Source organism: Maniola jurtina, chromosome 10 (genome assembly GCF_905333055.1).
Source record: "Maniola jurtina chromosome 10, ilManJurt1.1, whole genome shotgun sequence".
In the NCBI taxonomy this organism is placed as follows: Eukaryota; Metazoa; Arthropoda; class Insecta; order Lepidoptera; family Nymphalidae; genus Maniola; species Maniola jurtina.
This window is the reverse complement of record NC_060038.1, coordinates 6,095,154-6,109,063: the sequence shown is the minus strand read 5'-3', so window position 1 is coordinate 6,109,063 and position 13,910 is coordinate 6,095,154. Positions and strand designations below refer to the sequence as shown.

The 13,910-nt window shown below is 35.5% G+C and overlaps 1 protein-coding gene across 2 annotated transcripts in view; it reads right to left on the bottom strand.

The window, feature by feature from the left end:
• Positions 1-13,188, bottom strand: part of LOC123868864 (neogenin-like) — a 42,080-nt gene extending 28,892 nt beyond the window's left edge. For both annotated transcript variants that reach the window (XM_045911504.1, XM_045911503.1), the window contains exons 1-10: positions 12,682-13,188; positions 5,431-5,623; positions 4,701-4,804; positions 4,056-4,209; positions 3,506-3,710; positions 2,776-2,959; positions 2,230-2,684; positions 1,870-2,152; positions 1,315-1,430; positions 443-654 (exon numbers count right to left, since the gene is read on the bottom strand). In XM_045911504.1, coding sequence (XP_045767460.1) covers positions 443-654; positions 1,315-1,430; positions 1,870-2,152; positions 2,230-2,684; positions 2,776-2,959; positions 3,506-3,710; positions 4,056-4,209; positions 4,701-4,804; positions 5,431-5,623; positions 12,682-12,790 — 2,015 coding nt within the window. In that variant the 5' untranslated portion in view covers positions 12,791-13,188. The remainder of the gene's footprint in view (positions 1-442; positions 655-1,314; positions 1,431-1,869; positions 2,153-2,229; positions 2,685-2,775; positions 2,960-3,505; positions 3,711-4,055; positions 4,210-4,700; positions 4,805-5,430; positions 5,624-12,681) is intronic.
• Positions 13,189-13,910: the final 722 nt, after the last annotated feature.

Sequence of the window (13,910 nt, the reverse complement as noted above, 5' to 3'; positions counted from 1 at the left end):
AAATGTTTCTGAATATTTTCAATTATAATTTTAAAATTATACGGCCACAAGTGAAGCTTTCCATTAAAAATTGAACCTTGATAGTTTGCGTTAAGTAATAAATTTTAAAAGCTAACAAAAAAACTTGTGACCGTGTATTTTTTGCTATCAAACGACCGCTTGTGGCCGTGCAGAAATTTACAATTTTGTTTGTTAAAATTCAGAATTTTTACCATAATAAATGTTTGAAGAAATGAAGGAACTTTTATGTCATTAAAAATTGTAAACTACAACAGCTACAAGCTTTCAACATATAATAATTATTAGAGGTATTGTCACATTTTTCCAATCTAACCTGATGTAAATAATATTGTGGAATTATATAATTACATCTAAATAAGCTTAATTTGCAAAATATGTACATTACAAAATATACGGCAATAGTAAAAGTTAAACTACTTACTGTACATAATGTCTCTGCGAATGCATGGGCAGCATGTGGATTTGCGCGGGTGCGCTGAATGGTCCATGCCCACTGCGGGTAACCGCTGCGGCCCGCGCGCTGTAGCGGCCTCCGGCTCGCAGCGAGCTAGCCGCTGCAGCACGCGTACGCGCGCCGAGTGACATTTGCCCCACTACTCGACCGCTATTGCCGTTTCCCACACGGATCTCGATCTGAACCCCACAAGAAAACTTGAAATTTTCAAGCACAACGCAAGCCAATCGCCACTGCTACATATGGACGGCGACAAGCTACCAACTACACTTTTCAATTTTGATACGTTCTTTATGTAGCCCAGGGGAAAAAGATATTGGCTCAAAGCATCAATAGTATAAACAGTTTTAATCATTACCTATTTAAATAAAATAATAATAATTATTTCATATTAGAGGATGTCTGCGACTACATCCACCTGGAATTAGATTTTTTAAACTTCTGTTGGAATTCTCAGATTTTCTGGGATAAAAACTAATTAATATCCATCTCATAATATGTCTTAATATATTTCTGAACCAAATTTCAAAGTGAAATTGTTGTGAATTGTGGCAGTGAAAAGGTTACGTATAGACAGAAAGACACAATTTAGTATTTCAAATTAATTTAGTATGAATTGAAAAAACGTTAGATCATAGAAAAAGGACAATGGAATAAAATAAGGCAGATACAGAATATAAAATGAAATCGAATTTGTTATTCAAACACAAAATGAAACAGTGAATTATCGCGCATAAATTTTCATACAAAATTAACGCTTTCGGTTTCAATTATCGGAACACAAACGTTGTCGAAATATTAAATAAACAATTTAACGGGCGTAACGTGTGTATGCTCACCAAATAGCCTGTAAGTTCTCCGTTCCAAGTATTCGCAGGTGGTGGTTCCCAGCGTATCCACGCTGATGTTGCGTTAATTACACCCGCTGTCACGCTTTGGGGCGGCGCTGATGGCACTAAAATTACAAAATGCATTATAAGTACTATACAGAACACCTCATAATATAACAAGCCGTTACAAAATAAATCTCCAATTTAATCGTTTAGACGAAATTCCTTGGCGCCATACAGTGGGAGTGTGTGGTCCCGGGTTCGATTCTCGGTAGAGGAAATTTTGGATTTTATAATTTATTAGTTTTCTCTGTTCTAGTTTGTTGGGAGGCTTCGGTCGAGGCTAGTTACCACTAGTTTCTACTGGAAAAGCCGTACCGCAAAGTTATTTTTCGTTCCGGTACGATGCTGTGTAGAAACCAAAAGGGTTATGGGTTTAATAAAAACTGCCCTACCCCTTCGAGGTTAGCCCGCTTTCATCTTAGGCTGCATCATCACTTACCACCAGGTAAGATTGCAGTCAAGGGCTAACTTGTATCTGAATAAAAAAAAATTTAAACTTACCGTCCTCATCCGTATAACCCGTCATCGAATTAGAAGGTTTCCCAAGCAACATTTTATAGAACGGCATAAGAAAAATATCGTACTCTGTATACGACGCCAGCCCTGATAAAATATAGCTCGATGACCCACTGTTATCAACGTTTGTCAGAGATCCATTAGGACACAACTCTACTTGAGACGAATTCAATATTGTTATCTCTTCAGTGCTATTGCGCCAGTTCAAAGAAGTTCCATTGTACCAAATCTTAACTCCCTCCAAATATTCATTGTAATCTGTTAACACCTAAAATTGTTTGAATGTTTCTTAAGTTATATACAATTCACATTCGATTAATATTGCGTATAACAACGAATACTCACGTCCCAAACAACTTTCAGAGAGCTTGACGACAAAGTTTCCACCCTCCTTAGGACTAAAACATTTTGTTGTAAATACTTCCTCGCTTGAACAAACTCATACTCTGTCATACGAACCTCGTGTTCGTAATTATTGCCGAAGTTTTTGTCCGAGGAGTGTTCCTTCAGTGGATTATTGGTTTTCTTTAACACATTTAGATAAGCCTCTTGCATAACACTACCGGCCGCATTTACAGCAATACAGATAACCCTTCCGCCGTGTTCCACTTTCGCACCGTCCAGATAAAGTAAACTCGAATTACTTCTAGTGCACTCAGGAAAAAGTAGAGAGTCTTCGTTGCCTTCTAGGATCCAAAACGTAGTAGGTGTCGGTAAGCCTTTAGCTTCACAGGGAATGGACACCACATCACCCTCCCATGCGGTCAAATTGGACGGTATCTGCGTGAAGTGTGGTAAGGCTGGAACAGATGGCCGTATTGAAATAGCTCTAAACAGATATCAAAAATACACACGCAATAAAATCAAACCGAATAGTAAAGAAGGGCTTACAGTAAACGGTTAGTGATGCGCTAGCGATGCTCGTGCCGGCGTGGCTGTCAGCCCGGCAGGAATAGACGCCCGCGTCGGATGCGGACACCTGTTCCAACCGTAATAGTCCTCGTATTATTGTTGCATGGGATGGCAGCACGCCGTCTTCCTTGACCCATGTTATTTTAACGCTTGTATCATAGCTCTACAAACAAATCAATATGAATTTAGCTTTCAGTGATCTTTCAGTGTAATAACTATAATAAGTTATGACGACACTTTCCCGTTTTCAAGCTATATTTCTGAGACAAAATAGATGTAAATGTAGATTTTTATAAAGTTCCCAAGAAAATGAATGTACATAGATTGTTTATTTTAATAATACGTATCGCACCCCTAGATTAAAACTGTTTCAACTCAAAAACATCGCATTTTGAAATATCCTCATTTTCTGGTCCCAGGCTCGATACGAGTATGTATGGGAGTGAATCTGTAATAGCCATCCTTTATATCTATAATATTAAAAACACAATCATTCTCTCTAAAGATTGAAACCAAATATGGGATGCGTCTGTAAGCTGCGTCCGTCAGCCAAGTCTGATAAAAGTTTCAGACTTGAATCTTTTTATCATGATTAGTTCTGTAGATTATCAAAATCAGTTTTCTTAGTTTCTGAAAAAGTGTTTTGGAGTTGAAACAGTTTTCATATAAGGGTACAATTATTAAACATATCATATGTTTAATTATTTACCTGACAATTGAACTCTACATTTTGTCCAACTAAAGCAGTTACATTACTAGGCTTAACGACAAAGTGGGGCCGCCTTAAAACAATTAACGCCGCAGCTCTGGACTGTCTCTCGCCTGCTATATTCGAGGCAACACATCTGAATAGACCACTATCATTTGGCAGTGTTTCTAGTATTTTTAAGCTACCGGTTTCTGTTATGGTTACCCTGAAACATAATTAACGTTACAAACTGAAACAACAATATTCAATAACTGAAACAATAATAGTCAACACTTTAAATATACGAGTATACTATTCTTTTTCTTTTAGAGTAGTTCATTTTTTTTTTGTTTATAGACTAGCGAATGGCTGCAATCATTTTTTTACTATTCTTATACTTATTTTAAAAAAATTATGCTGTCAGATGTTAGTTATTATTATTTCTTTATTTTGAGTAAGCATAATAGTTCCTAAAGTTTAGTTATGGATTCATTATTCCCTTGTTTTTGCGTAAACATCATAGTTCCTAACGTTTCACTACTAATAATGTAACATAATATAATATTATTACCTCCCATTAACTTCAATATCATACATTTGACCGTCTTTCAACCAATGCACGGATGGGTCCGGAACGCCTCGAGGTGGCATACATTCTAATAAAGCCGGTTCCCCTGCAGCTACTTGCACATCTCTAGGTTCAACCCGAAAGTCATCACGTAGAACTAAAATAAACGTAGAATATTAATTATTACACTGAAATACTTATCGAGGCATGGCAACTATTACGTAGAACGAATAAACATATAAATCCTCCAAAATACTGTGGAGTGTTCATAAGCTCTTGTAATAGTAAAAATAAATTGATTAATCGTCAAGCGGCTGTGATTATTTGGATAAAGATATCCCTTGAGTCGGTGGTGTTGTATGAAAGGATTTGGGAATCCACTGCATTATTAACGCAAGAAAACTTCTACCATAATTAATGGAAAGGAGTCACAACCCTCAGCAATGAGGATTACGATGCAGAGAGAGAAATCCCTTGAATTATGTTCATACACTTCGTTTTTTTTTTTTCAATATTAAAAAATAATAATTTATATAGCATGTTTTTAATTAATTATACTGAAAGATCTTTCTATCTTAGTAATTTAGCAATGAAATGAAATGACGAGTGATAAATAGGTACAATAAAACTAACAGTTATGAATCTTACCGGCAACATTTAATGAAGCGTTCTGGCTCACAGCCTCCCCGGCTATATTGCGGGCCACACACCAGTAAATCCCCTCATCACTCTCCTTTTTGCCCCGGTTCACCCTACGATGACAGAGGAAATTGTTACTTACACTCAGGAAAATTACTAATGATTTTTACGGCTTTGTTTTTATCTAAGGACTACCTGATGTTAGGTTGGGAAATGGTTCAGCATACAGAGTTAATATGATGTCGTGTATGATGCTGAAAATACTTGGATTTAAGTTACCTACCTATCTTTTAATCATAATGATATTTTCTCGAGAAAGTAGATCAGACTCCTTTATGATCGTTAGTAAAATTTTTGCCGGAACAACGTTAATGTAAAATATCTTTATTTGAGCCTTTAGTTGTTTAACTGACTTGTTGAGGCTAGCATTTTCGACTGCAGATGATGAAGACCCGAGTTTAACTCTTGAGTATGGCCAAAAAAGCTATTGGGACGGGAAGCCATCGTAGGTTTTACGGGGTGAACAATCGCCAACTTGCTAACTCTGGGCTAGTAATGAGAGTTTCTTGATGGAAAACCCTATTTTTGTCTCGAACCAGGAATCAAACCGAAAAACCTCATATTCCACAGTTAAAAATGCTGACCGCTAGACCAGAGAGGCAGGTTAAGGTCAGCCAAATAAAACTCGTACATAATATATTATGCAGATATATTCAGTCGGTATTTTAGTTACACTTACTTTAAAAACAACAGACCGTCTTCCAATAGCACTCTGTGACCATCCTCTGCTGGTGGCAAGGGTGCACCATCTTTGTACCAATGCACGGTGGGCTTAGGTCTTCCTTCCACCACGCACCTCAGCGTCGCTGGTTCACTTCGGCCGGAAACCGTGGTGGATGGGTGCTCTTTTATGCGTGGTGCTCGATTTTGCGCTAAGGAATAAAACACAGTCATCGTCATCATCATCATGGTCCACCATCGCCAGTTCACTACTGAACACAAGTCTCTCCTCAGAATGTTTAGGCTATAGTCCGCCACGCTGGTCAATCACGACATAGCAGGAAAAAAAATAGAGAATATTATGGGGAACTCTTAGACATGCAGATTTTAACTGTTTAAAAACTAATATTTCGCCTTAAATAATACAGTATAGAAAAACAAAATTACTTAAATTAAATGTTTATAATTTAAAAATTAATTTAAGACATGAAAGCACATTACACTAATTTAAGTATTGATTTAAATAAACTAAATGTAAGTTCTCTAATCGATTTTTTACCCCCTACCCAAAAAGAGAGGTGTTATAAGTTTGACGTGTGTATCTGTGTATCTGTCTGTGGCATCGTAGCTCTTAAACTAATGAACCGATTTTAATTTAGTTTTTTTTGTTTGAAAGGTGGCTTGATCGAGAGTGTTCTTAGCTATAATCCAAGCAATTCAGTTCAGCCGTTTGAAAGCTATCAATCAGCTCTTTCCTAGTTACTGTTTCGTTTCGTAAACTCTCACTGATGAAAGGTGACAAAACAGACGACGAAACACTTCCTACGAAGTTATTATCTATTGATGTTATTTTAGTTTTGTATATGTTTAAAATTTTGACGGTGCCAAATAGGTCTTCTTCCTTCCTGTTGCGGTTTCCGCAACACAAAACCGCCGTTTTGGCTCAAGATTTAGTAACGTAAAGGAAATCGCACACTGCCGCAAAACTCACAAGAGAGGTATTTTTCAGTAGGTACAAAAATGCAGTGACGTGAACAGAGATTTTTATCTGTGGACGTCATTTCTTCGATGCGTTCGATACAGCTGAATCTTGATGCTGACGTCACATGCATTTTCAGTAGGTATTGCGTAGGAGCTACACTTATAGATTTTCCGGTTCCTGTGCTCATTATGTAGTTCATCGTGATATGCTAGGATCTTTAGACTTTTATATCTGAGAACTATTTTATATTCTGAGAACTAACTGACCCGCTCTGGTTTCGCTTGGGCGGGTTTTAGATAACAAATGCAAAATCTTCAATACATAAATGCAAAAGTCTTTCCGGAGCAGAGCCAACGAGTTGAGCTGTACCTAGATACAGTTTTTTTTTTTATATCATCATCATGATGACCATCACATACCATCCGGTGAGATTGCAATCAAGGGCTAACTTGTATCAGAAATTTAGAAAAAAAAAACTCATGAGTCATGAAACTCGCAGGTCTCCTCTCAGAATTTTAGCCACTATCCGCCTGCCAAGTGTGGCACACACCTTTGAGAACGTTATGGAGAACTCTCAGGCATGCAGGTGACCTCACGATGCTTTTCTTCAATAAGACGTGATATTGATTAATTGCTTAAAATGCACATAACTCCGAAAATTTAGAGGTGCATGCCCGGGAACGTACCCCTGACCTCCTGAACAGGAGGCGGACGTCCTACATTTTTATTCTTTTTACTGATCTCTTAAAAAATCTGATTAAATTAAAGATTAAAAGTAAAAATAAGAAATTTATTTATGTCTCAATGATCTAAGGCTCCGCAATGTCTAATTGCTGGTTTTAGATTGAAATCTGATAAGCCGACAGGAGACGAAGACCTATTGTATTAATTTCTTATTAAGGCGTCCTGTACAACAGCTGCGACTGTCTAGACTCTAGAGAATCTTAATTTTTAAATTCTTGGAAATTCGTACATCACTGCCTTGTCATGCGTTTTTCAATTTTCCAGCCTTTTATTATGCCCGTATTTTCCTAACCTTTTTCGAATTTTCGAAAAGGTGGTAAATTATTTTGACATTTCAAAAGCACTTGTTAAAGTTTACTTGAATAAGAATATATTCTATTCTATTCTAAGGCATAGATATTAGTTTCTAGAATATGTCTGCAAAATTTCATGGACTTTGGTTGCTTACTATTCAAATGAAATTAGAACAACGTTTGTATGGAGCGAGTGACGGAGAGACACCTCTTAAACAATTGATTATCTTGTCTTACAATGAACGGAAAGACATCGCTTATTATGTTTATTTCTAAGGTCTACTTTTTGTAGGCTTCCTTATTTCTTGTATCACATCCCGGTCGGGCCGCGCCGGTCAAGCGCGGTAGTTGTCCTTTATTAATACTTGTCACAATCACGATAACCCGGACAATGTACGCATTATCTTGACACGTCTGTCTTTTTGTACGCCCGCCTCCTACAAGTAGGCGATGTAAATAACTAATTCTAACTAACTAAATAACTAAGTAATTCTATTACAAAAACGATTTATCAGTGTAGTTTCTATATTAATTAAACGTCAAAAAAGATTTTTTACTATACAAATAATGATACTGGATAATATAGCCAGATTAACTACGATGTTATACTGTATATTGTATTAAACTGCGAAGTGCATTGATTTATTAGAAAAAAATACTATCCATATTTTTTTAATATAGAAAGGTTTGGTGGTTTTTCTGTCAACCAAATTCCTAGACCTAGACCATATTTTTAATCCGCCACCCATTTTAATACTTCACCCTGCTCGTATAAATCGTATCGTCGTAGGGTAGGTTTATTTATTAATTTAAACAACTGAATAAATAAATCAGGTTATTTAGTGTTTTAACGTATTTCCTACAGAATACACAAGCCTAATTACATAGAAAAAATATGCAATACCAAGCCCAACAATAGAAACTCACTTCGAACTTTAGTTTTCAAGCTCAAAAAATATGCAATACAAAGGTTAACAAAAGAAATCTACTTCTAACTTTAGTTTTCAAGTTTCAAGCCCAATAACCATGCAAAGAGAATCGGAATAAAACCATAACCGCTAACAGGTACAAGCGAAAACGAAATAAAATACTTATGTAACTACCCGCGAACTCTAATTAAACCCGGACTTGAAAAAAAGACTCCATTGTTTCGTAAACGCAACGCTTTTACCGAACTACATTTTGTTAATTGGGTTCCAACTACTTTTAATTACTCAACTGTACAGTACCAGTCTAAAGGTTAAATTAACATTTGTGCATTGGATTTTAGTATTTATGTCAATTTATTAACAAAGATAATTGTTTGACCATCTGTTATTAATTTTGATAAGTACATGTATGTCATCAGGATAATTTTTTTAGCTGTCCGGAGACGGATTTGATATTGATTAATTTTCATTATGAACAAAAACTATTAACTCATTTTTGTACAGGTTACATAATAAATAATACGTACTAATCATAAATAAGTCATAAAATTAATCTACAATAGCACCTATAGTACAGTGGATGATAGACATTATACGATGCTATATTTACGAATCGATAAAGCGGGGAATGACAGGAGTGACGCATAGCAAAAAATAAGTAAAGCTTTATGAAACAAACACATAGATATTTTGTAGGTAGGTACATATTTTAACTCGATAATATAGAAAGGTCACAGTTTAAACTCCGACTAGTTAATTATTGCCCTAGGTGGGTAGCTCCTGCTAAAAAAATAGTTGGAGAGCAAAGATCCTAATTAATACATAATTGTTTGATGCAAAAAAATGTATTTTATAAGGCATTCATATAAGAGTAAAAAATGCAATTATTCTAAGTATAGAAAATATATTATTAGGCAATTAATAAGTTTTTGTGTATTCCCAATGTAAGTTTGCGAGTGAAGAATCCCCTTGTAATCAATTATTAAACTATTCAAAATTTCATGCACTGAAACAGTTTTTAAACAGAAATAATGGACAAATTACAATTTAAAAAGTAGAAAAAAAAATTATAGACTAAAATTATCTTTAATTTGACTTATCGCAGCTTGATAACCATAACGGACCCAATGCCACCCATCACTGTGTTATCTCTAAGATGACGGTTCACAAAGCTAACACATGACGCAGAGCAGATAAAGAAAACCAGAAGTTTCATATTAATTTGAAACTAAGATACCATCAGCGACACAGTGTTTCTTTGTATTGGATGGACCAAGCCTTAAATTTTTTGAATATTATTAAAAACACTTGCTTGATCAACCATCAGCGGTTCTCAAACGTGTAAGACAACGGAACACTCAATAAATGTCTTTCATTTTATAGAACCTAAACTATTACTGCTACAAAGCGCGATTTTTTTTCACTTTCTATAAAAGTAACCTAAAAAGCACTGAAAAGCCATAACATAGATACTAATCATAAGATGACACAAAAGCTCCTCAAAGTTTCACTAATTCATCAAAGCCTGCTCATTTCTTGAAACTCATAGAGCTGGCCGTTTTAGCATGCGTTTTTGACATCTGTCATTTACATATAAACAATGATGTGTGCGAGAGGGTACACAATATTATGTCGTATGTAACCGACAAATGTCAAAAACGCAAACTTAAAACGGCAGCTCAATAGGTTCCTCGTATCCCACTTTAGGAATGGCTGGAGTCAGTACTGTTACAAACCAGTGTGATGACGAACGCAACCACTAATAAAGAGTGCATTCCCACGCAACATAGTGACGGCTGAACATCTTGGAAAGATCCAGAAAGATCCAAAAATTAAAAAAAAGAAGTTCATGGACAAAATCAGAAATGAAAAGTCCATTTCAAGATTTGGAACGAATACTATACGAAAGCTAACATTACTGTTAAAAAGGAGAATTTAGGAGCTTTTAAAAGCATGTGCCAGAAATGTTACAGTTTAGTTGTAAACATTATATCTAAGTAGCAGCCATGTCGACATGTTCAAGCGCGGTTAAGCATTTGAACGTTTTACGCGTAATATTTTCCCTTTATTTCCAACAACAAAGAACGTAGAAGCAAACTTAACGTTGCAAATTGTTCACTACTAAGTTTTATGATAAACATAGATTGAAATAGTTGCCTTATTACACACAACTTATTATTTTAAGCAATACTTGATTCTATATTAAATAACGATCAGAAATATAGTTTATCTACTATGCAATTTACAAATGTTCCTACATACATTCGTAGAAAAGAACAGATGCTAGGTTAATTTAAAGATGTAGGTAGTAGATGTAGGTATGACTTCTTTTCTGCTATGGCAAAGTTCCCACAACGTACGAATGGCAGGTTTGAACTTTCTGCTCAGATAATGCAGAAGAACTATCTTACAAACTTTTACCAAACACCTCTCCCCAGTTTCACGGATTTTTAGGGTTCCGTAGCCAAATGGCAAAAAAACGGAACCCTTATGGATTCGTCATGTCTGTCTGTCCGTCCGTATGTCACAGCCACATTTTTCCGAAACTATACTGTTGAAACTCGGTAAATTCTGTGAACCGCATTAAGATTTTCACACAAAAATAGAAAAAAAAACAGTAAATTTTGGGGGTTCCCCATATTTATTACTTAGAACTGAAACTCAAAGCGAGTCTGACTCGCACTTGGCCGGTTTTTGATATCAGGCGTGAGAGGTCGCAACATAAGACAATATAATGTTCCAGCAGTAAAGTAGTGTGAATATAATATACCTTAGTTATTTTAACATGCTCTCAGTTGTATGTATAACTAAGTCATGTATCTCAGCTTACATCGACGACGGATCGGTTACACAAGTGTCGATAACCATATTAAAGTGCATGCTACCAACTGCGTTATCGCCCAGACGACTGAAAGGGGGCTGACGTTTGACAGATTGTAAATAACGAAATATAAATAGACATGGAATATCATTGATGCAGGAGGAATACATATAATACATACTTATTACACTGTTATAATGTATAACTGTGTGCTTGTTTTAACCGAAACTATCATGTACTTATAACTCGACCATTCATCTATGCTCGAGGCCCTGATAAGTCTGAAAACTACTTATTTTTGATACAAAATCAAAAAGAATAAAAAAATTGACGGAATTCTAATTTGTAAATTAATAAAATCAATAAGTACCTACCACTTAATAGTTCAATAGATTATGTTGAAAGGGACTATATAAAAGTTGAAATAAGACTTTTAGGTCCAGTTGCATGACAGTCAGTTAAAATTATTTTACAATTACTGTTAAATTTTGACCGTCATTAAATATCGATATGGGTTTCATCAGTCAGAGTCTTGTTAACTTTAGGCCAAAATTTTAGAGGTATGTGTAGGTATTACTGAATTGCGCAATCCACTATACTTTTTTCAGAGCTCATTTATCTGTTATGCCTTTGAACCTTAATAATGTTAATTTTCAAGCCTGTCTGATAAAGTAACTCAACTATCATAACATAACACAAAACATTGCTGAAATAGTTTTTCGACCATATTGTTTGAACTCCTTGTGCGAACGAAAAGAATACTAAATAAAGTACGAAATATAAAAAAAAAATATTATACTTAAAGGTAAAAGTTTGTGTGTATGTTTGTTTCTCTTTCACGCAAAAACTACTGAACGGATTTGGCAGTGAGTAGAAATAGATTATACCCTGGATTAGCACATAGGTTTGTTTTTATTCCGGAAAATCAATGAGTTCCCGCGGGATTTTCAAAAATCTATATCCACGCGAACGAAATCGCGGGCATTAACTAGTACAAAATAAAGAGCTCACTGTACTGAGGTGAATTCATCATCATCATCACCATCATCATCGCCGTCGTGTGTGCACTCTGCCCTCTTCAAGATTTATTAAGTTTGGCGGTCATCACGGCGGTATTTGAAGCAGTTTTTTTTTTATGTCTGGTAGCAATAGGCCTTATTTATCAGAACAGATATAATATCAGAAACATCATACTGAAACTGGATTAACAATCCATGTAAAGAAATGTGAAAGAGAGTTCAAATTGTGTTTGGTGCGCCAATACCAACGGTTAAAGTAAGTTTTAAAATAATCGTAACACGGAAAATGGAGAGAGCTACAGGCTAAACACATCAAATATTTTTTTGATAATTTAAATATAGGTACTTACATATACAAAAGTACAAGTGTATATGGTATTAAATAAAAACAAACTGTATATTTAAGTTAACTAAAAATAAGAAATCTCTAAATCTTAATTAAAATAGGTAGGCACATAATAAATTATTTTTTTAATATTTACCATTAGTTCCATTCAGTCCAATAAGTAACAAATGCACAAAAACGAGGAATACGAATTGGTTCCTCCCGTTTATGGCGTTATGACACTCATTACCACCGACATCCACCATACTGCCACCGAATTACACTAATAAAACACCTTCGAATTTTTACATGATTGTAAGGAACCAATTAGGAAAAGTTTTTATGCGTCACAATTTTTTTATTGTCTGTTCTATTATGTATTAAAGTGTCATTTCTGTTTCAAAATTCGAACGGTAAAAGTTCAGTTCAAATAGGCGGCAATATAACCATAGCGCGCGAACGACGAAAACGTTCGAAAGAATGGGCGTCCGTGAACGCGACCTACTCGTTTCGAACCGTGTGTCGTACTATTGCCTCCCTCCTTCATCTGTGTTTACTCTCTCTCAAATGGGGGGATTCAAAGGCGCCGTGCCGTTGATCTAATGGGATATTACAACTGTTTGACCCATTGTAAATAAACTGAGAGAGCCATGAACTTATGACGTAACGCGTTCCTATCTATAAATCAGTATCACTCCTACTTGATACCAATTAGAGTCATGTTTATTGATGTTTGATTTTAATTAACAAATCAATAGTTTGGTAAGTTTAATTTATATGTTAAATAAATAAACAGACTGGTTGGTAATGGTTCAACTTTTAACTATAAAGATAGAGTTGTAATAAGTTCTAATAGGATCTTGGTCTCGTTTTAGTACTACTATGTAATAATTATATAGAAGTACAGAAACGAAAATGTTTTTCAATTAAGTACCTACCTATTTTTTTAAATGTAAACGTTAACATAAAAGCTCTACATGTTTTTGTATTGCGCCACATTTAATAGAATACAATGTTAACAGGAAATCACATTCATTTGACCCCTTTCTTAGCTACGCACTAAGGACCCCTGAACAACAATTTAAAGCTTTAAAAAAGCTCCCTAACGTAGCCATTGTAAAAATCTTACAATAATTCTTGCACGCAAGCAAGCTTCGAACGAGCTTTCAAAACTATTGACCCGGTGTGTAACCCCAAATTTTCGTAACCCCCACAAAAAAGACCATTCAAAAAGGAAAGGAAACAAAATACGGCTTATTTCATTCGACGTATTTGTCGAGTTAGCGCATGCGCGCCGGCCGCCGCCGACAAAGGCTCAGCTCAAAAAATAAAACGTTCTAATTTCAAACCGGTCGCCCCTCTGCCGCACGCGCTCCTGCGCATCCC